Source organism: Chelonoidis abingdonii, chromosome 5, assembly GCF_003597395.2.
Source record: "Chelonoidis abingdonii isolate Lonesome George chromosome 5, CheloAbing_2.0, whole genome shotgun sequence".
Lineage (NCBI taxonomy): Eukaryota > Metazoa > Chordata > Testudines > Testudinidae > Chelonoidis > Chelonoidis abingdonii.
The window spans coordinates 18238999-18262347 of NC_133773.1; the positions used below are offsets into that span (position 1 = coordinate 18238999).

The 23349-nt window shown below is 40.4% G+C and overlaps 1 protein-coding gene and 1 long non-coding RNA gene across 9 annotated transcripts in view; one reads left to right on the plus strand and one right to left on the minus strand.

Annotated features, from left to right (window-relative positions):
• The window catches only part of LIN54 (lin-54 DREAM MuvB core complex component), a 69255-nt gene that overhangs the window by 13264 nt on the left and 32642 nt on the right, over positions 1-23349 (minus strand). For 3 of the 8 annotated variants that reach the window (XM_075066110.1, XM_032785703.2, XM_032785701.2), the window contains exons 2-6: positions 20852-21582; positions 13122-13242; positions 8653-8798; positions 8374-8532; positions 238-454 (exon numbers count right to left, since the gene is read on the minus strand). In XM_075066110.1, coding sequence (XP_074922211.1) covers positions 238-454; positions 8374-8532; positions 8653-8798; positions 13122-13242; positions 20852-21541 — 1333 coding nt within the window. In that variant the 5' untranslated portion in view covers positions 21542-21582. Of the gene's footprint in view, positions 1-237; positions 455-8373; positions 8533-8652; positions 8799-10750; positions 10936-13121; positions 13243-20851; positions 21583-22056; positions 22175-23349 lie in introns of those variants that run through there. The other 5 variants (XM_075066111.1, XM_032785704.2, XM_032785702.2 and 2 more) reach the window with 4 other exon arrangements.
• LOC116827860 (uncharacterized) lies at positions 8809-12782 on the plus strand. The gene is made up of 3 exons (XR_004374404.2): positions 8809-9380; positions 9591-9739; positions 11906-12782. It is a non-coding gene; the product is annotated as an uncharacterized LOC116827860 (long non-coding RNA).

The following is a 23349-nucleotide window of genomic DNA, read 5'->3' on the forward strand; positions in this document are numbered from 1 at the left end:
AATGAGGAGTTGAATATCAGAGCATTTCCAAACGCATCCTGGAGTTGGTAATGGGATACAGAGCCTTTCAAAGCCAGGGGCCTAGTATAAAACTAGCACAGCTGGCCAGGGCCACAGATTTATATCATTTGACATTTTATTTACCCTTTGTGTAGTGGGGGGGTGGGGAGATATTTGTTAGTGCTTAATAAACCTAAATTAGACAAATAAAATAGGGTATGAATGGACACCACTGACCTTGCTGAAGAGGTTGTGTGTTGGTACTAGGATTCTGACTGGCTGACTGGGTTGAACTGTTGGCTGTTGTGGCCGTAACAAGTCTGACATAGTGGAATTTGCTTCCAGGTACCTGAATCTGCTGAACATTGGGGGCCGTTGCCAAGGGAATTATGGTCTTAAATTGAGATGTACTCACTCCTCCCACAGTGATGGTCTGTACTGCTGACTTCACAGCCTGTTAAACAACACAGGCAGCACAAAGTTACCTGACAGTGGTAGGGAGGTGTCACCGTTTCTATCCCTACATTTGCTAGTGAACAATTCATTAACCCCCGCAGTACCTCTGTGAAGCACGTCACTATTATCCACTGAAAACTCAGGCACAGCAAGGTTAAGTTCCCAGGACACAGAGGGAGTCGGTAGCAAGACCAAGGGAGCTCAGTCCCATTCTCAATCCATTATACCAGACTCCCAAATCACCAGAATCATCTACATAAGCAAAACCGTCACTCAATCAAGAGCCAATGTCAAATAAACACAAACTATACAGCAGACACTTTGAGAAAGAGCTTTCCCCCAAACTATTGTGAATAAAAACAAATTCAATTTTATGATTTTTCAGTCTGTGTGGAAGTGGATGTCCCACTCGGGCACTGTCACTCCAACACTCAGCTCTGCCTATGTAGAGCATCCCCTTCCACAGCTCAGTATAGAAAGCCTACATGTCACTATGCAGCCTCCGACTGGAAATGGAACTGAGGCTATGAACCTTGAGGCTTTGAAGCAGTGGGCAATAGTGTGTGGGCTGGCTAAGGACAAAAAGGAAGTAATGGGGAGAGGAAAAAGGGGAGAGGAAGCAGGAAAGGAATTTGGTAGGCAGCATGCATGTGAAATCCAAGTCGAGGATAGCGGAATATTTACAACATGTGAGACTTCATTATTTCAGGCTTTTCTCAACCTACACACTAAATAGAGAGCATGTATTTATTTTAAATATACACATTTGCTGCTCACCTGACTTTCTCCATCACTGCTAACAACTTTTCCATCCTCCCCATCTCTCAAATTCCAAACCCTGACTCTCTTGTTTACCTTCTCTCCTCGCATCCAGGCTCTTACAAAATTTGTTCCTTCTTCCTCTGTAACATTTCTAAAATCTGCTCTTTTCTCTTCAGTCCCACTGCCAAAATTTTGATTCATGCCATGAAACTGTCTTGTCTAGATGGGCTATTTCAATTTCTTTTCCAGCCTAGCTGCCTACTCCCTCTTCACCTTCCAAATTTCACCAGCTACAGATCTGGGCAGAAGCGAAGACCAGATCTACTTATATTCCACTGAAAGCATAAACCCACTCAATAGATTTTATGAGTAAGTTGCTTCTTGGGGTATTTTTAAAATCTTTTTGTGCTGTAACCTTAATTATCAAGAGCAATTCAGAGTAAACATCATCTATAATCACAGCTATAGCTAACGTGCTGTTTCCATAGACAGACCGATGTGGGCAGAGAATTTCCTCTCTTCCTTTAAGGGCTGATCAGTGTCAGAGAACAACTTCGCTACTATATGAAATGTAACGTGTATTCTTTAAAGGGCCTGATCCAAATCTCGTGGAAGACTGTGGAAAGCCTTTCATTGTTTCCATGAACTTTGGATCAGACCCTGACAGTTATAACATTCAGGTGACTTAATTATGGTCCATTGATTGCTTGCATCCAAGCAATAACCAACAGTTCATTAAACAAAGGTTTAAAAAGGGAGCAGGATTTGATCTGAGAATGAGATCTAGAGTGTGTTTAAGCCCTTAAACCATAGTTCATATTATCAAATATACACATAATGGAGAGACAAAACAGTCAAGACCAGGCTGCGTCACTGGTATTATACAGTTTCTCAGGGAGCCCAGAACTATGGGTGAACTTGTTACCCCTCTGCCTGAGCAAAAGAGACTTGTTGGAACTAAACCAGGTGACACCTCCCTGTCTGTTAGCCGACCAAACACTCTCCTCCGGCCCGTCACTGGATGCTCACAGAAATTACCAAGTAGCTCACCTGAGAATTCACCCTTTAGTATTACAACATTGAGAAGAATTTACAAGTAAAACCAAGAATAAGTTTATTGACAAAGAACAGAGAATTAAGTGATATTAAGCAAAGCTAATAGAAACAGACATGGTTACAAATAAAACAAAAAATAGAACATGCTTCTACAAGAAGAGAACTTAACTTTAGCAAGTTAAGCTTATCTAAAACAGTCTCTCACCTAAAACTTTTCCTGGAGAACTTGCTAGTATTCAGTTATACCAGGAGCCAGATTTTCAAGTCACCTACACCCTACAAGAGGTTTCCTCAGCAAATGGATAAACATCATGTTTTTTCCCCACTCTTCTTATAGGCCAGTTCACCTTTGAAATGTATCCTTCAAAGCATACCTCCTGACAAAGTCTCTCTCCCCTTCTGTTTGTTCTTTGGGGTGTAGACGCCATGCTGACATGCTGTCTATGTTGATCTTCAGTTAATTTGCTTTTCCTATTGACTCAGTATGTAAATATAATCCCCATTGTCTTGGGCGAAACCTGCTTAATTTACATCAGAGACGGGGAGATAATTATCTTCCCCTCCTGTCTGGAAGAAAACCCATTTTTTCTTTGGTTACAGACTTAACTTAAAAGCATAATATCAGGAAGTATCCAGACACACATTTCACTTTTAATACATTTGTCATTAATATCATTGTTTTCATATGATACCTTACACAACATTATTTATAGATAAATGCCATGGCAGTAATGCTTTGGGTGTAATGAGCTTTCAGGTCTGGTAAGAGTTGCTGTTACATTACAACGAACCCTTTGCCAATTGACCGTAGGAACCCCTCAGTGTCTCAAGCGTATTCAACACATAAGCTCACATACAAAGTGAAAAGCTCCTCTCTCTGACTAACAGAAGCGGATCCATTAAAAAACATTACGTGATCCACGTTGTCTCTCTAATATCCTGGGACCCAGACAGCTACAACAACACTGCATACAACATGTTTCTGGACAGTTACAAGACACCTTGGAAAGGGATGATAGGTAGATGGCTGAATAAAGTGCAATTTCACGTCATGTTAATTGCAACAAAATTAACAGACTATTAACAAATAAAATTAACAAAGCTATGACTGGTGTGAAGTGAATCTATACGAGCAAGGATGAGAGACTTGAGAATTTACTAGCCATCACAAAAGGTACTAGTACCTGAAAGCCCATGCAATTGCATGGGTGTCAATGACAAAGCCACATGTCTAAAACAGCCAGCAATGGCTGGGAACTTAAAAACTGGAGAGTACCAGACAGCAAATCCCAGTGATGACTGAAACTAGTGATATTTTTAACAAAAAAAGCTCTAAGCCATACTTATACCTGTTTCCATTACCTCACACTGACTCAGACTTTCCAAGCTTCAAAGTGACACACTGACAGAGCGACAGTCCTGGAATTTTATTATACAGATACCTCATTCATAGAAAGTCATTAGCATTCAACTGCCACTCCAGAATAACATTCAAAGTAGTTAATGATATGATCTTTAATAAAGTCAAGCCATTTTGTTTCCATAAGCTAAACATTTGCTGGTCAGCTACTAATGACACAACTGCAGAAGATCAATACTCTGAGGTCAGGCATAGAATCTCAGGCTTGGAAGGAACCTCTGGAGGTCATCTAGTCCAACTCCCTGCTCAAAGCAGGACCAATCCCCAACTAAATCATCCCAGCCAGGGCTTTGTCAAGGCTGACCTTAAAAACCTCTAAGGAAGAAGATTCCACCACCTCCCTAAGTAACCCATTCCAGTACTTCACCACTCTCCTAGTGAAAAAGTTTTTCCTAATATCCAACCTCCCGCACTGTAACTTGAGACCATTACTCCTTGTTCTGTCATCTTCTACCACTGAGAACAGTCTAGATCCATCCTCTTTGGAACCCCCTTTCAGCTAATTGAAGGCAGCTATCAAATTCCCCCCCATTCTTCTCTTCTGCAGACTAAACTATCCCAGTTCTCTCAGCCTCTCCTCATAAGTCATGTGATCCAGGCCCCTAATCATTCTTGTTGCCCTCTGCTGTACTCTTTCCAATTTTACCACATCCTTCTTGTAGCTTGGGGCCCAAAACTGGACAGAGTTCTCCAGATGAAGCCTAACTAATGACAAATAGAGAGGAATGATCACGTCCCTTGATCTGCTGGCAACACCCCTACTTATACAGGCAATTAGAACATATGGCCCTACACTAGTCCTTTTTAATAAGCAGCCCGTAAACTTTGCTAGGCTGAAATACAGTGAGGGCCTCATATGGGATGCTCCTAAGCAGACAATTTTCTGCAAGTCAGCAACCAAGTTTTCCGCTAAATGAATAATGTAACTGATCAGAGGTGGAAGTCATCAGGTTCAGCATATATTGCTGTTTCGTATTTTAGCAACACAGACTTACTGGCAAATTTAAACACCAACAGGAAAAGGCTATTTTCAGAGCAAAAAGAAGCAAAAATAGAGACTCAGTTCTTACACACAAACAGGAGACCCCTTTGGAAATCTAACGGTGCTGCCTCACTTAATGTGAAACCCATTTCTTCTGCTTTAGAGCTAACTAAAAATGTTCCCTTAAGTGCTTAGAAGTCACATTTTCTACATTGCACAGCTGCATGGCTATTTTCAGAAGAAGCTGATTTTCCTGCACTAAGGTTTGTCCCAGCGATAAAAGACTAAGTTAATATTTTGGCTCTTGATGAGACCTGAAGGAAGTTCCCTCCCCAGAAAGAACCAGTACGACATCCAATATACCTAATATCACACTACATAAGTTTTGCTGGGAATTGTGAACCACAAGACAATGCCAGAACATGCATCCTGTTGTGGCCAGACCACAACAATCTCTCCAACATAGAAAAGCCCCCGCCTACACTATTCAGTCAACACATGGTGTGAAATTAAGTCTTTGGAAGATAGTCTATAAACGGATGTCTTAGTCTGACACGAAAACCACAGTCCTTCCTGAACAGAATACAGAAAAAGCATCAACGAGTCCTTGAAGAGAAAGATTTGAGCCTTTAGTTCATGCTTCCGTAAAAACTTTATTAGGCATGGTATTTGGAAGAAGTATGTAACCATAGCTATTTGTGGATAGTTTGGTTCATCTTGGGCAAAGCAATCATTGCTACATTAGATTTTCCTCTGATGTACTGTGTGATTGGAATATATAGTCTCTAGGCTGCGCTGAAGAGGCTGTCTGTCAACCTGTTTGCATTGTTGTTGTAGCCACGTTGTAGCCCAGGATATTAGCGAGACTAGATGGTTGAGGTAGTATCTTTTACTAGACTAATTTCTGTTGATGAGAGAGACAAGATTTCAAGCTACACAGTGCTCTTATTAGAAAAGGTACTCAGCGATTCACAACTATATACAAGGTGGAACAGTTTGTTTAGCATAAGTAATTAACAGGGCAGCATGGATCAGCATTCATGTTGTGCTCCAAGTCAGTACTGCCCTGGGTCTAAGCAGCTAATGATCCAACCAGCGGACCAAATTCGGTGATGAATCCTGGTCACATGCCAGAGGAGGCACATCACACATACTCTAAAAAGAAGTAGTTAACATATTTTAAGGGAGCATTCAAGGTGAAGTGGCCCGTTAACAACTCTGAAGTCATAGGATGGAAAAGCGGCAGTCAGTGGGTTACAGATTTACAATGATTTGTAACCCCCTAAGTCCCCATTTTTGTCCTATAACTGCAGAGATGTTTACGGGCCACTTCACCTTGAATGTGTGTTAACTACTTAAACAATCTGTTTCATCTCGTATTTAGCTGTGAGCTCGTATTTAGTGAGCCCGTTTGAGCCTTTTGGGGAATACCTTGCCCAGACCTGAAGAAGAGTTTGTATAGCTCAAAAGTGTGTCTCTTTCATCAACAGAACCTAGTTCAAAAAGACAGTCTCACCCACCTTGTTTTTTTAACCTAGTCAGACACACTGGTCACTCTTGGCATGCATCTGATGAAGTGGGTTTTAGCTCACGACAGCTTATGCCTAAATAAATTTGCTAGTCTCTAAGATGCCACAAGTACTCCCCGTTCTTTTTGTTGATACAGACTAACACGGCTACCACTCTGAAATGTTGGCAGTGAGACAACCTTGAGAGATAGCTGTTTTAACAAAAGAAATTTTTTTTTTTAAACTGAGCTAGACTGTTTATTGGGGTTGTACCTGTCCCATCGTCCTGTCAATCTTCAGCACTGCATGGTGCTTTTTACTATAAGGATAATTACAGAGTGTCTGAGATGAAATTTAAAAGGGAAAAAATGAAACGAAGAGGAAACCACCTAACAGAGGTGGTGGTGATGTCTTGTTATACCACAAAACAAGCCAACAGACAGCTCTCAAGATAGACAAGCTGAGCCACACAGTGTTAGTTCCAGATGTCCAGAAATTAAAGCCTCTATTATGCATCAGAAGCTTGTATTATCTCTAGCTTTTAGAGCTACCAAACAAATAGATGCTGTTTGGAAATCCCTTATTTTACCATATATAGTACAACAGAGTATCATCTGGCAAATGTATGGCAGTTTGGGGAGATACTTGATTCTTTTCTACAGCATACTCTGCAAGCACAAACTGTGGACAACTTTCTCTATTGTCAGCTCTGATTCTTTCTGTGAGTGAGATATTTGTTCATCCTAAAAAGGGTGTGGGACCAGATGCTAGATAAAGCAAAAAAGATTAAGAGTTTAATTTCACTAGATATTAGACTCCAGTTCTGGTTTTAAATCAGCTTTTGCACTAGTTTCATGAGTGCCTTCGAGATCAAGGCTCCATGTCCACTGTTCCCTGGTACTTGGGGATTCCAATATGGCGAAATGAGAGACCTGCAGTATTTCGACCAAGTGTTCTCAGTGAAAACAGAGTAGCAGCCTTAGCTCTTTCCTTACTTGTGTGTGCTGTCCCTTATTACTTACACAAATTGATCAAGGTATCCTGTTGCTAAAGTTCAATCTACTCAACCACAATCCAGGCTTCTTTCCAGTCCTTAATAAAATAAGAAGATGCAAACCAGATATCATCATCTGCCTAATAAGGCTCAAGCAGCACAATGATGAAAGTAACACATATCTACAGAGATAAATGAGTGATCTTTGGCAGAAGTGCTGTGTACTGAAGCTATAGGCTCCTGCAATAAACAGCCTAAAACTTGGTATGAGCTAATCCTCACTATGGACCCAGTTCTGCAGGCTCTTTGGGCACAGAACTCCCATTGATTTCTACAGAAGTTCATGTGCGTAGCAGCTGTACAATCAGGACCTGTAGTGGGGCAACTTGATAGTGTGTTAGCACCAAGTAAAAGAAAAGAAAAAATAAACAGAGAAGATATGAAATAGGCAATGAATCAGTTTGCAAAGTTATGAGGGAAAATCTCCATTCCCCAAAAGGCTCAAACGGGCTCACTCTGCACCTTCTTCAGCTGATTTTGAACACATTATTCCTTTTCCACTTGCAACAAATAGTGGAAGAAGTAGCGGGTTTTCAAAACCAGCCTTTGCTATCACATTGTATTCAACAGCCGGAAAACCCTGAGTTCACTGTCACTGGATTGGCCTGCTCAAAAACTTCTGTATTTGTGGAAGACACCACAGTTTGAAAGAAGAAACAATTCTGTATAAAGAAATGGTACAACCTTACAGATTAGGGCTTGATTTGTGGAGAGCAGAGTGCCCCAATCTCCCAGGAGGTATGCAAAACCTCTGAGATTCAAACCAAAAAGAGAGAGAGGCTTTCTACAGATAACCTGTAAAACAAGTTTCAAGTCCTTTTGACATACTTATGGATTTAGCTTTTGTTCTTCTATTTAAAAAGCAGTTGATGGACCATTCAATTCCCCAGCTTTGATAAGTCATTGTCCAACCGCTTGACTTCCCTCTGCATGCCTAGTGATCTCAGATTTAATAGCATTCATTTTGGCCCTGGGTAGTAAGACTGCCTGCTCCACAGGGTGATGCTTCTGGTGGCTGGCAGTCCCCATGAACAAGAACACCCTGTGACAGCTGAGTGCTCTCAGACAGAGAGTGGAAATTGAAGCTGACTCATGGAAGATAAAACTGTATAGTACAAGGAAAGCCAATATATACCTGAGCAGTTGTATGGTTGACTATGGCCTTGCCAGGTGAAGAGGGTGCTGACTGCTGCACTGTGAGGATCTGCTGTCCTAAGGCTACATTCAGAGGAACACCCATCGTCTTCTGAGGGGAGTTAGGAGGCTGCGAGGCCACCGACACCATTGTCAGCTGCTGAGCAAAATGAAGAAGCTGGTTAAATTCATTCTGCAGTGAACAATTCCATACTACTAAAGTTCTTCAGTGCACTTCATACATACACACCACACTGACACAAAAGGCAAGGTGTTTTACCTTATTAGGGGACTTCAGCGGGGAGATAGCTATTTTATTCGGTGTCTGTTGCGTTGTAGAACCTAAAGAAGGCCCAATAACTCCACTCTCAGAGATGGTTATGGTCTTTGGTGGCGTTCCCGGAGCAGTCTGTGAAAGAACCCTACCTGTAAACAAGAGGCACAAGGTCACCCTAATTACTTATAAGTTTGTTTATGACAGCCTTACAAGTAAAAGGTTTATTTCCATATCATGGGCGCTAACAGAATGCCTATGCATCTCGGCAACACCTCAAAGGGAAAGTTACCTTGATATCAGTGGAACGACACCAGTGTTATTTAGATCATGTTTAATGGGCAAGGAAATAGTCAAACTGCCTTAGAAGCAAACACATTGCTTTGGGGAGTTTTCCAAATAAACCTCATGTCTAAAAATACCTTGAAAAGTTAAATTTACATTGATATTTTCAGTATGTTTCACTGATTATTCCTTACTCTCAGAGCTGAGTTTTAGCTCAATCTTCTCTGCACTACTCTGACATCATGCTGCCCTACACAAATAGCTAGTTCTGGCATGACACTTACTATCACCCTGCCCCAGCCCTCTTGATAAATGCCTGCTGCGCAAACACCCAGTGACTTTCCCATTTTTCAGGAAGACCAGCACACTCAGAAGATGATTCTGAGTATTCAAGACAACCCACTGAAAGATTAAAAAGCCAACCAGCAGAAATGAGCTATTTTAGGATGGTGAGGGGAGTTTTTGTTAGTTTATCTGTAAACATTAGTTGTAAGTTTACTCCTTCGGGATTTGTTTATTGTATTTTATGTGTCACTGAGCAACGTAAATGTGCTATCCCCAGATCAAAGTGCAACCTGAATAAACATCTGCTCCGACATGACAGGCAAAGGTAACAAGCTTAAACAAGTGGCATCACTATCTGATCTCTATTTTATTAGAAAACATGGAGGGTCACATACAGCTTGATGGTGGCAAGTGCACTGGTGATTTAGCCCTGCTGCCATATCAACAAGACACAAAGGATGGCAGCCGAGCAAATGTAGTGGGAAGCAGGAGCTGACGCTCATATGGGACTGACTTTATATTGGTAAGAAATATTTTGTAAAATAGGGATACAAGTATCCAACCTAATTATTAATTCTTAAGAGGGATATAATTAAGGAGTTTAGGCCCCAAAACTGGCAGCCTGCATTAGATCATAGTCCATTTTTCTTAGCTTGCTTTTAGAAAAAAAATATCCAAAGTTAATGATCTATACACGCCTCTGCGCTTGTAATAGCTGGCTCCTTAAAAGCCTTCTCACCCTGCTCCTACAGCAGCCCCTGGGAACAAGACATGTGTACAAGGAGCAGCTCACTAGCCCAACCTTCTCTTCTCCCAGAAGGTAGCCCAGGCTGACACAGCAACCACTGGATGCCCACACTGAGTAGCTTATGGCTATTGTGGCCCCAATCTACCTTCCAATGAAGTCACTGGAAACACACCCATTAATTTATTTCAATAGGAGTTAAATCCGGCCCTGGGGCAATGGGGGGTGGGGAGGGAACTGGTGAGAGACAGAACAAAAAATGAAATAAAACAAAGTAATTAAAATGGAAATAAAAGGCGAAATGGTGGCAATTGGAGTCAGAATGCAGAGCAAGAAACGATGACACTGGGAAAACTGGTGTGACACCAGTCCACCAGCCTACTACAAATGAGTGCTCCAGCAGGAATGGGAACTACTGAGATCAACTGCTCCCCTGTGCTCACATCTTCCATGTACAATAGCACCAAATATTTAAAAAGCCATGTTACTTTCCCCTGACTTTTTGATTAAGATGAAAGTATTTGCTCTACAGGCAAGGGACAAAGACAAGAGAAAGAATTGAGCAGTAAGATGACAGACAAGTGTCAACACGGTTCCATCAGCACCCTGAAACAGCATTATTCTAGTGAAAAATCCCCTCCCCCAGGGAGTCTATACACAAGATTAAAAAATGATCCTATCTATAAGTTTAGTAAAAATGTACAATGAAAAAAATATAACTCCATTGTTACTAATAGCCCTTAAATGAAGAAACATGGTGTTCTTACAAACCTGAAATGAAAACCTCACCTTCAATACTTTTCATTGTTTCCAGTTTGTTTTTCTGAAGATAGCAGCTTTCCCCTTCTCTGTCTATCCCCTGAGTACCACTCTTGTTTCCTTCCTAATTGGAAGGCTCACTGTTGACATTTACTTTAAACTTTAGGAAGCTAAAAGCTAGAAGCTGTAAGATCCTCCCAGTCAGCTTAAAAATATCAGCAAGTACAGGTGCCACACCCTCCCTGTGAGTGAAGGCCAGAGACTCTCTCAGCTGGCAAGCTTGGTGAACACATCTTTAAAAACATTTTTCCCCTTTTCAGAGAAGGAGTTCTACCTATCAGTGACACTTTTCTTGTATGGACTGAGAGAAAGAAGTCCTGATTCTCTAGCACATTCGTTTAAAAGAAAAATTAAGTTGAAATACAAATCTTTTAAAATACTGAATTAATTGTCGATTTTGTGTTTCTGTTCCAATGCAAGAGCTTCCAAGAACTGCAGTGGAAACAGACTTAACAGAAATTATAAAATGGCATGTTCTTACATGTAAATTTCTTGCTATAGTCCTAGCTAATTTCCACTCTTTCATATATTACTAGTGAAAATTTAATATGGTTTTGTGCAAATTTTTTTTTTGGTTTGTTTTGGTTTTTTTTTTCTTCTTTTTTTAACAATGTTACAATTAATATTTAAGTTCCCATCTAGAAGTTTAAGACCAAATTTTAGGAGAGCAGAGAAAGGAAAGCAGAAGCTACTTTCTTTCAGAACAGCATGGAAACCAGGAAAAGAAAAGAAGTACTACTTAGACTGACGATCAGGTGCAGGAGTAAGGAACAGGAAGCAAAGCCAGATACGAAAAGGGTTGTAATTCATATTACATGCAGCTTATATGGATAAAAAGTTAAAAGGAACCTTGCAGAGATAGTTGTGTCTTTTCATGGGCCACTTATGCATAAAGTTCAGTAAGTCATCAGACTGCACAGGACTGTGGCCTAAGAGACTCTGTCAGTCTGGTAGAAGTTGAAGAACAGCCTATTTCCAAGCTCTGTGGACTCCTTATCTTTCATATTTGTTTTAAGAGATCATTTACAGCTTCTCCTAGATCTTATTTTTATATTTATGTAGGCAATGGAACTGAACACTGAATGTATATTGTCTCAGTGGTTCTCAACCTTTTTTTATTTGCAGGACCCTAACAAATTTCGAACGGCGTTGCGGACCCCTTTGGAAATCTGCTCTCTGTATCATATATAGTTGAATTCTGTTCAGTTAGTTTTCAGTCTAAGTCTTTCATGGACCCCTTAGACATGGTCTGCAAACCACAGCCTGAGGACTACTGGTCTAGAAGAGCTGAAAGTGCAAAATGGAGAGGGCAAAACCAAGCTGATTATTTGCCAAATCATTTCTCATCATGTTTGTTTATATTTATAGACATTTCTATGAAAGTAAGCACCTAGACATGGACACACCATACAATTTCATTAAAGGGGCACTGTAAGCTTTAAAGTCACATTTCTGTCTGAGAATACTGTCTGCAACAAGTAACATTTACAATTACAATACGTGGAAAATATTAGAGGAAAAAATAATTTGCTTTCTTTTTTCAGTTCATTCACTTTACACATTTGCTAGCACTTTCTGCATAGTGAATCAATCAGTCCATTTTCTCTGTGAGGACTTTTTCCACATAGCATCAGGGAAAAGAAAACCATCTTAACAAAATATAGAAGGTGAACTTGTACAACCATAAAAACTGGCAGCGGTATTCCAGGACAGGTGTAAGACTTTAAGCTACTTTTTAAACTCTAAGGCTTCAAGCTGATTGTGTCCCTGCAACTGCTATACAGCATAGGATTTTAAAATAAGGAAGTGTGACTCAACACATCTGCTGATGATCTACATCAGTACACACTTATTGACCTAATTCATTCTCACTGTCTCAGAGACGACATTCCAGGCTTTAGCCAAAGAGAGCCAATGTTATTAATAAAGTACAATTTCCTTCTTATACACATGATTGTGTGTTTAACATTATTTCAAAGTACTTTGAGTCTTGCATAGCTTTTGTGAATTGCATAAAAATAAATACTGTATTATCCATATCTGATCTGTTTAGTTTTTGTTAGCAATTTTAAAGCTTATTAATATGCAAATACTTTCACAGCTAGCAATCTGAATGACTGAGGCCTGATATAAAAATAAAAACATGCAGATGTGGTGTACCATCTTAAGCAGCTACATATTAGCTATAAGTTCTTTTAAACTTCTAAAATTCTGAAATGTGATGCACTTCACATAGCAACAAAAGCTACAGTAAGTGAACTGCAAGATTTTTATTCAGTATCACCATTTCATTCCACAGCCCTTGAAAAACAGCACAGCAAAACAAGTCATGAAGTACAACCTGCAATGACTGGTGACACTTGAGTTGTCTGTCCTGTAACTGCTTTGCTATTAATTGGTTTTGCAAAGATCAGCTTGGTGATTACTGGGCCAGAAGTTGGTGTTCGGGTCTTCTTAGCAATCTGAAAGAGGGACAGAGAGAGAGAAAGAAAAGAATTTTAAAATAACCTCATAGAGTAGGGATTTGAAATACAGTTTTGCTAGGTTCATAATAAAGGGGAGGGACAACACTCATATAATTGAGAAGAAGTGATTCATCCATAATATTCTGCTGTTTTCCTCCCACTCACACCCCAATTTTTCCCTCGGGAGAGAATTAGCTTGTCATTAGTGCCATTTGGTCAGCCAGTGAAGTAAACAAAGGTGCAGCATAGCCACAGTATTTCTTTTCCAGATAGAGTGAATCTCTTCCAAAATATGTCTGGTCACAAAAGACCCTCAGGCAGAAGTCCTAAAATTGTTTCCCACTCACCCAGTTTTATTTAAGAAGTTGGAGCATATTTGCGGATACAGAAGTGCGTGATTTTTAAAAAGTTACAAAATTTCAAACAAGGTATTTATTCCAAGTCTGAGTCACTGAAGGAAACTGTGTTTTGGAAGTGTTAGTCCATCTATCCCAACCTCGAAGCACACTTCTACCACACAGTTGGTAATGGGGAAACCATGTTCAGCATCTGTTGTAAGAAAACGCTATCAATCTCTGGGACCTTTTGACACTTATTTTTGAATAGCTGCAAATGTTCTGTATACAGAAACGAAGGGTACTTTTTCTGCAGTGAACCTTCCATACCTGTGAAGACTGATCCAAGACTTCCAAAATATGGCTGGATAAGAGACAGGTAATTTTAGCTGGTTGAGGGAGTTCAGGTCAAATTGAAGATTTATAAACAAGCCTTTCATCTCCCCATCCAATTTATGGAAATCAAAATCTGACCTCTTCAACAGAACACTAGGTTGTGTTAGTCACAGTGATCAAATCTGATACTGGTAGTTAGCTGGCAAAGAGTTGTGGGTTACTGATTTAGAATTAAGATACTTTCTTCCAGTCACTAGGATATATTTTAATTTGCTGGCCACAAAAGCTCCCTGCAGCTGTCTGTTACCAGTCACCAGGTATAAATTGAGGTCCACGGCCTCAGTATTCTAGATACGGCAAGTAGGGATGGCTCTACCTTTAGCTTCTGGGCATTGTGTGGGAGCAAGGGTCAGGAGGGCATATACTCTAAATGAACAGAAGAGGAATTGTGGGGGCATAAGAGGACCTTTTGGAGGAAGAATGGCCTGGTTGCTGGTCCCCAGACACTGACAGGCAGATTGGGTGACAGTGGGAGAGCAGACCGCATCTCTATCCAGTTGTCCCTTAAGTTACAAGGCCATGGTCTAGTTCCTCTTTAGCCTCCCCTCCTCCCCCACTTCTACCAATGGGATAAAAGAATCCTACAATCTCCCCCATCCCTCACATCTAACCTTGGGATGAGAAAACATAAAAACAGAATGTTCAAAGCCCCTGGGATCTTTCAGCCCACCCCCAAATAGTCATGTGGTGGAAAGAGGTAATGAAGCTGGAGTGTGTCAGTGGTGAAGCACCTTGCGGTAGGAATGCCATTTCCAGCTTTCAGAACATCTCCTCCTAATTATATGGTTTTGGAAGTGAGCCAAGTTGATTGGAGAAAAATTTTGGCTCCCCTATAGCCCTGACAATTACCAGTGTGGTAGATTAGAAGTTTATTTTTCCCACTCACCACCACCAGATTTACACAAGTGTAATTCCAGTGACTTGAATGGAGTTGCCACACCATAAAACTGACGGCAGAGTAGAGAATCAGGCCCTAAAACTTGGGATCAAAACCACAATTGCATTTCACTCTAGAGTAACCTACAGAGAATAAAATCTATAAACACTGTAAGGATTTGGATATGTAAATTATGATTTTATATGGCTACAGTAAAGAGGCCATTCAGAGGAAGTTATTGCCAAGTGGGCTAGTTTCTGTGATCTCCTATAGAAAACCCTAGTTATAGTAATCACTGACTAAAAGCACCCATAGTGTTTTGTTTTTAAGAAACCGTTTTAAAATTGATCTGCATCAGCACACCATCAGCTCCGAGACCTTCAAACAAAAACTAGCAGTTGGGTCATTTCAGATCACAGCAGTGTACTCTGTGATAGGAGTTATACAGACAGCACCACTGGGGGAGTCAGTGCTAACATCTAGTGATTGCTGTGGGAGGCATTAGGCCTGTAACAGTCTGGAGAATCATCCTAGCACATTGGCTGCCGTACTTTTCAAGGAATTTAGTCTTACTGTCTTGATAATGAAATCTCCCTAGTAAAACAAACCGTGCCTCTGTCCTCCCTCAGTGGTACTCAGCCAACAGCAGCTAAGGGAAGATGGTTTTAAAACCAGACACAGCTAGAAAACAGATCTCATTTAACGGAAACCATGCACTCCTTTGCGCTGCAGTGCAAAATTATTCCAGAGAGAAAAGCTCTACCTTATTCAGTTTGTAGATCAAGTCCAGCTGTGGCCTGGAGATTTATTCTCCTCACATATACTGTACATACTACTCTATGTCTTGGCACTGATTTTCTCTTCAGTTTCAGAAAGTACAGAACCAAAAGATCGAAATATCTTTAAAAAATGTGGAAAGAAAATACAGACTATAATACAGTATGCAGCTCATATCGTTTTAGAGCCTTAAAATGAGGTAAAATTTACTATTAGCCCAAATGAAAGTTTGTTAGAAAATAAGGGAGACAGAAATTAGTCAACAGAAGTTTGAGAGAAAAAAATATTATTAGTACATTGTATTTAATTGTTTGGAAAGAGCAGATCTCATCTACATTGCAGGGTATGATTGTGTAGCATGTAGATTTAATGAAAGTTAAGAGTTAGCTCTAATAATAGATACTACAATAGATATGTTTAAAATCATAAAATACATTTGTTTTAAAGAGATATTTTTCAGTAAAATTGCTTGTACAATTTAAAAAAGTATCATAAATGCACACATACCTGTAACAGTAAATATCTGTCTACTAATACACCCCCTGAAATTGTCTCTGCCCTGTCAGAAATCAGTCGCACCTGCTCTGGACTATTACAATAATTCAGTCACTTTTACTCTCTGAAGTGACAAGTGATGTCAAAAAGTCAAGCTAGTCCAGCATACAATCCACGTCTAGCAGGAACACCTTTGTCTGAGATGACATTAGGTATTACTAATGAATAGTGATTCATCTCGTTTTAAAGCACTGCCATATATCAGGCTGCTGCTCATATGAAATATTTTAGGAACACTCGAACCAGAGTTTTGGTGGTGGTTGTTTTTCTTTGCGAAGCAAGGGGTTGCAAGCCTGGGCAGTGGGGAGATCAGTCACAGAGTGGGGAGCAGGAGGGGATAATTGCAGCAGAAACAGAGTGCAACTAATTCTATTTACTTGTGTCTGACAAGAATGTCCATTTTACTCAGCAACTACCCAGGGCTCCCAGGTTCTGCAGCTGTAGAGCAGCCCTGCCATGTGGACTGCCCCAGACCAGGAACCAAAGAGCTTCCAGGGCATCCCAAATACCCAGCCGGCCCAGCAGTCTGGAAGTCCTGTGGTCCCCAGTCTGGAGCAGCCAGCATGGGGGGTTGCCCTGGAGCTGCAGACCCTGGAAGCTCATCCGAGGACTTCCATATTCCCTGAGGCGGAGCTGGGAATTGAACCCTGGTCAGAGCCAAGGCTTCCAGGGCCTCCAGCTCCACAGCAGGCAGGGAACCAGGCAGGTTTCTGACAGTACCCTGCCTCTGATTCAGCTGAAGTTCATCAAACCCAACTTGCTTTCGCAAGAAATTTCAAGTTTGATGAACTAGTACAGGAATAGGCAACCTTTGGCCAAAAGCGACACACAAGCTGATTTTCAGTGGCACACTCACTGCCCGGGTCCTGGCCACCAGTCTGGGAGGCTCTGCATTTTAATTTATTTTTAAATGAAGCTTCTTAAACATTTTAAAAACCTTATTTACTTTACATACAACAAAAGGTTAGTTCAGGGGTCGGCAACCTTTCAGAAGTGGTGTACCGAGTCTTCATTTAGTCACTCTAATTTAAGGTTTCGCGTGCCAGTAATACATGTTAACGTTTTTAGAAAGTCTCTTTGTATAAGTCTGTAATATATAACTAAACTCTTGTTGCATGTAAAGTAAATAAGGTTTTTCAAATGTTTAGGATGCTTCATTTAAAATTAAATTAAAATGCAGAGACTCCAGGACCGGTGGCCAGGACCCAGGCAGTGTGAGTGCCACTGAAAATCAGCTTGTGTGTCGCCTTCGGCACGCGTGCCATAGGTTGCCTATCCCTGGTTTAGTTATATATTACAGACTTATAGAAAGAGACCTTCTAAAAACGTTAAAATATATTACTGGCATGCGAAACCTTAAATCAGAGAGAATAAATGAAGACTCGGCACACCACTTCTGAAAGGTTGCCGACCCCTGAACTAGTATTTTCCAGTGAAGTTTCTGACCAGTCCTACTAGTTTCTTTGAATTGGAGTGTGAAGAATCTTCCCTGCAAGCAACTCTCCCCTAAGGAAATGGGATGTGGCAACATCACAAGAGAAATGCATACAGCTCTCTGCTCCTGAGAGAATATAAACAGGCTGCTTTGCAAGTGTCTTTATTTACAGTAAGGGTCAAATTCTGCCCTGGGATGTGCACTCACAGCTCAGTGGGAACAGCACGCATGTATCTAAAGGCAGATTTTGCCCTTATCTGTTAGATTAGAACATGCTTATACAAGAATATGCTAGATGATTCTGACCTATACATGCAAATACAGCTAACCTATACACAGTATTCTGTCATATCAAATCTGGAGATGTGATAGAGCAAAGGTGAAGAGAAATACCACAGCCATTTTTCAGGAAAGATGACTGAACTTGAAGAAACAGGTTCAGGGAGCAAGGTTTGCAGCAGGAGACAAGGGTGGTTTTTAATTTGAACAGAAGATACCATTGAGGTGGCTTAAAAGATTTGCTTTGCCAAAATAGCCCTGGCACAGGAGACTGAAATCTCTATTGCAAGCTATTGGCTCTGCCAGTTATCACAGCAAGACAAATTCATTTAGACTAACTTAGCAATTGGAGTGGAGATGGGGCTGGGCATGAGCAAAGCCAGATCTACACTCAAAACTTTTGCTGGTATAGTAATGGGGGTCGAGGTGTGATTTTTTTATTATATTTTTATGCTGGCAAAAGCCCTGGAATAGATGCATTTATCACATCATAAGAGTCCTTTTGCTCGTATTGTTTATTTCAGTTGGAGAACTGGTATAAGTTATATCGTCAAAAGCTCTCTTTTGCCAGAAGTAGTTGCTTCTACACTAGGAATTTTTGCTGGTATAGCAAACCTTTCCTAGCATAGAAAAGGTCCAGGTTTATAATGCATTTTACTCTCAGTAGCATTGCAGATTCAACACAGCACTAAGAGAAGGACCCGATTCTATAGAATGTTTTACTAAATTCCAATTAGTTTTGCCTTTTTCAAAGTAATGGGATTATATCAGTTACGTAAGGTCCAAACTGGAAGACAATGGGGCTGTACTGGTGCAACTGAAGGTCTAACATGACCTGAACAACTTTTAATACCAGTGATGATCTATGTTAAGAACACAGCTAGATTCTCAGATCCCAGGCTGATTTTAATCAATTCACTTTTCAAAGTCAAACAGTATTTTAAATGAATAAATAAGATAAATTATTAGCACTTTACACAGCCTTCCATTGGCAGATCTCAAACGGTTTTACCAATCAATTAAGTCAGCCTCACAAAATCCTTGAGGTAGGGGAATAGCATCACCATTTCACACACAGGGGAACTGAAAAGTTAATCAGAGCCAGAAAGAGAATCCGGATCTCCTGACTCCCTCTGTCACAATTAATCTCCTAGATCAGGATTCTCAAACTTTGTAAGTGTGGACAAGATCTTAATAGTGAGATTATCTTTCTCTCACAGAACACTTTCCCTCACATGCATGATCTTGTGGATCGTGGATTTCTCTCCCATTTGCAATGACATAATATCCCTGTGTTATAATATTTCTTACAAGGAAAAAGCAGAATGAGGGAAGTGTTTATATATTTCTGTCTTTGTTGTAGTAAGTGCTTTGTTGTTTTTAAAACAGTTAGTCACACTTGACTCTTCGTCTGCATTTTTTTCTCCACAATCCCATCCATTCCACTCCTCTATACTCCTTGCTTCTCTGCACTTGCTTGTTTGCCACTTGGTCCTCTTCTTCTCCAGAATGATTCCCCTACCATTGGCCCACTTTGACACTACTACATAAACTCCTCTGCAGAAGCAGCTGAAAAAAAGACCCGGTGTCACATGATCAGCCTGTTTCACTGAGAAACTAATGCAGTAGACCACAGTCCCCACACTAAGCCCCAATTTACCCTTATGGATCTCTTACATATTAAACATGCATGCAGATGGTATGGCTTTATGGGGGGTGGGCGGTGGGTTTAATCACGAACATTAATAGAAGCTTTTGAAAAGTCAAATGCAAACAGTTACATCTACTTTACAAAAGGAACCAAAAGGGAAGAGCAAGTTGGTCTTGTAGAGCAGTGATTCTTAAGGCCTTGCAATTGGACATGAACCAATTAATTAGGAAAACCTTCAGGATTCCTAAAGGCAAGAAAATAGCGGAGGACAGTCAGGAAGAATTGCAGCCTTTCAAGTCTGAGATACCACGGGCAAGAGGAAAATCATAAATGCTACAACCCGAGAGAGCAACACAGCTTATGCATTTTTAACATTAGCTTTCTTTTAACTGTCAGCATCAGCTCTACAACTCAAGCCAAATGGCAGGGACTGATCCATTCTTAAATGTTCCTGTGCTGAGTTGCTGAGTCAGGAGCCACAGCCTCTTTTAAAGATATTCTGCCAACCTTAACATTAACAATGGAAGTAAAAAAGAAATTGGTAGGGAACAGTCAAATACTAAAAATAAACATTAGTCAGGGATTTGATCTTCAGCTTTGAGCACTGAGCAATATGAGGAAAGACTGCACTGGAAAATAACACTGAGATTGTATGGTGCTTTAAAATAAATAGTCTCAAATGTTCTGCATGATATAGTTTGTGTTTGCTTGCTGTGAAATATCCATTTGGGAGTTTAGTGCTCTAATTTGTTTGCTTATGGCTCCATCATTTTACATGCACAGCAAATATTATTCTGTTTTTTATAAAGACTGAGTTTTATTTTCCCATCCCCAGCTAAAGTTTGTTGGAAGATCTTTTTTCCAGATTCAGCCTGGTGTGCTTTAGAAATGTAAACAGCAATCAGAAAGAAAGAAAGAAGGATTTAGAAGAAATAAACTTAATATCCCTGCAGAGTTCAAATCTTCCTAAAGGTATATGGGATTAACTGAAACACTCAGTGAAGAATTCTCTCCACTGCAATACATTCTGATGGCATAGACACATACTCTGCGATAAACCTTAATCTTCCAAAAGGTTGTTGGATGTAAAGAACTTACAATTTACATACATTCACATATGACTGAATACACTAGAAGCAATATTCTATATATACGCACGGTGAACTGTGAGGGTTGCATCCACACACACATGCAAACACATTTCTAACAACAAAAATGAACCTTCAGTATGGGAACAGTTTTAGTTTTAAGACAAAAAAGGTTTATTTTTAAAAAAGTTTCATTAGTACAATCCCTTTTACCTGTACTGTTTTTAACTGCTGGGTCTGTAATACAGAAGACTGGGCTGCAGTATTTATCAGCTGACTCCCCGGCGTCAAAGAGGAGACACCAACGACAGGCTTCATCTCTGGCCTCCCTCCAATAGTAACTACTTTGATCTGCTGGGCAGGTACCTTGGAGTCTCCTGCCTGAGCCTGAACTGTGGCCTTCTGAGTCTGGGGTAGCTGGTTGTGGGGTAGTGCTAAGACAAATGGCTGGCCAGCCTTTCCCAAAGTTGTCACAATTAGCTTTTGCCCTTCTTGTTTAATAGTTTGGTTGCCAAGTTTAAGATCAGTGGCCTTGTTCAGAATAATCTGATTGGCTGAGATAGTGACAGGAGTCTGAGCACCAAGTTTATGGAGGCCACTTTGCAAGGTAGATTTTACTGTTGCATTAGTGTCAGTTTTTGTAATTGTGGTATTCACTGTAACTTGGCTTGAGTGATTGCTGGGCACAATAGCTGGCTCTGTGGTGGCTGTGGTTGTAGTTGCAGAGTCACTGGCTGAGCTTATGTTCACTATTTCTTCCAGTTCTGTTTCCATAGGAATAGCCTCTCCCATAGGTGACGCCACAATAACAGCCTCAATGCTATCATCTTCCATCAGAGTTATACCAGTGTCCATTATCTCCTCGGGGAGTAAGCTGTTCACCTCTGCTGATACCACCTCCATCGTAGATGTTCTGGCAGTAAGACAATGACCAGGCACTGCAACTATATTAAAAAAAAAAAAAGAAAGGTCAATTAGTAGGTCATAAATTAAACTCCATGACAACATACATTTCTGCAAAGCTTCATGAATAGTATTACCATAGAGGAACATAAGTGCACAAATACTGGAGGTGCAGGAATTTTAGCAGAATATATTTTCATGTGAAATTTATCCTTGATTCTTTAATACTTTTACTTGAATTTCCTTTCAATCCCAATTTAGATCAGACCTCCTCCAGTAGCATTGCAATACACCCACATCTCCTTAGGCCAGAGAAAGCCAGGAATTAAAATGTAAGAGTTCATGAATGGTTTTAGTGCTCACACATGCCAAAATTCATTACCAAGCTGTCATTCTGTGGAGTTGTTTGAAGTAGTGAATGTGCTAATAGTTCACTTGTTTACGAGTATTAATTTCAGTGATCTCAGCAACAGCACACGGGAAAGCAGAGCTATTTTAGTGACAAACTTAGTTACCTATTGAACTTGATCACCAACCCATTTAAGAACCAAACCAATAGTACTGCTTTTCAAAGCCGTGGGTGATTTCACACTTCGGTTGTCCCACGGGGTGGGGGGAAAAGCACAGCTCACTTGTTCTATACTTATTAGAAAAGAAAGAGCCTCAAATTGTGACTGTAATATAAAACATCCAGTGAATAAATGAACTAATTTGCAGTACACAGCAGGGTGTGCTGAATTGATTAGAAAGAAAAGCAAGCTTAGAAAAACAGAATTAGCAGTGGGTTCTATACATGTGAGTCTCAACTTGAAAAACCTTAAAGAGAGGGGAAATGAAAATGGCAGAATCTCCTGTAAATATGATACAGAAGCATGAATATTGGACTTTCCATAAAAAAAGTAACATATTGTCAGACAACAATGATCAGCATTTGCCTCTTTCCATCAGCTTACTTCTTTCACCTTGTAGTGGATGGGCACACTATGTACCCTCTTATCGTTTACAACATTCACGCTGAACCTCAGGGTGTAACAACCATAACACCTTGCCCTCACAAACCTGGGTTTGCACATTGCAGAGCCAAGTACAGTGGTGCCATTTTTACAGCACTCCCATTCATAATTAATGATTATTGTGGATGCTTTAAAATGCATGGATTAAATGCTGAGGTTGCATTTATTGATGACAGTGTCATTGTGCACCTGAATTTGCACCATTTTACGATAATAGCCAAACTGACCATAGAATAACTGTAGATTATTCACTCATGAAGTACAGAAGCTAGGGAAAAATTGCAGAATGTTATCTCGTATATATGCTGACAGGCTGGTGATGAAAGCAATTAACAGAGTCAGGGGTTCCCACTAGTTTCTGTTTATTTTTGTTCATTAAAATGTTGTAAGAAAACTATACAAGAAAAAGACGATCAACAAAACATTTTTATGGTGCAGCTCGGAACTTATAGGTCATTAACAAAGAGTTTTGCACCAAATACACTTTAAGAACTGAGAATCTTGGGGCAGGTCTACACCACAGATTTACAGCGCCACAGGTGCAGGTGTGCCACTGTAGTGCTTCTGGTGAAGACATGCTAAACCGACAGGAGAGTTCTCTCCTGTCAGCTTAATAATTCCACCTCTGTGAGAGGTGGTCGCTGTGTTGGCGGGAGAAGCTCTCCAACCAACATAGCACTGTCTACACCAGCGCTTAGGTCAGTATAACTACATCACTCAGGAGTGTGAACAATCCACAACCTTGAGCGATGTAGTTATAGCGCAGTAATTTTGTAGTGTAGACTAGAGCTTGGT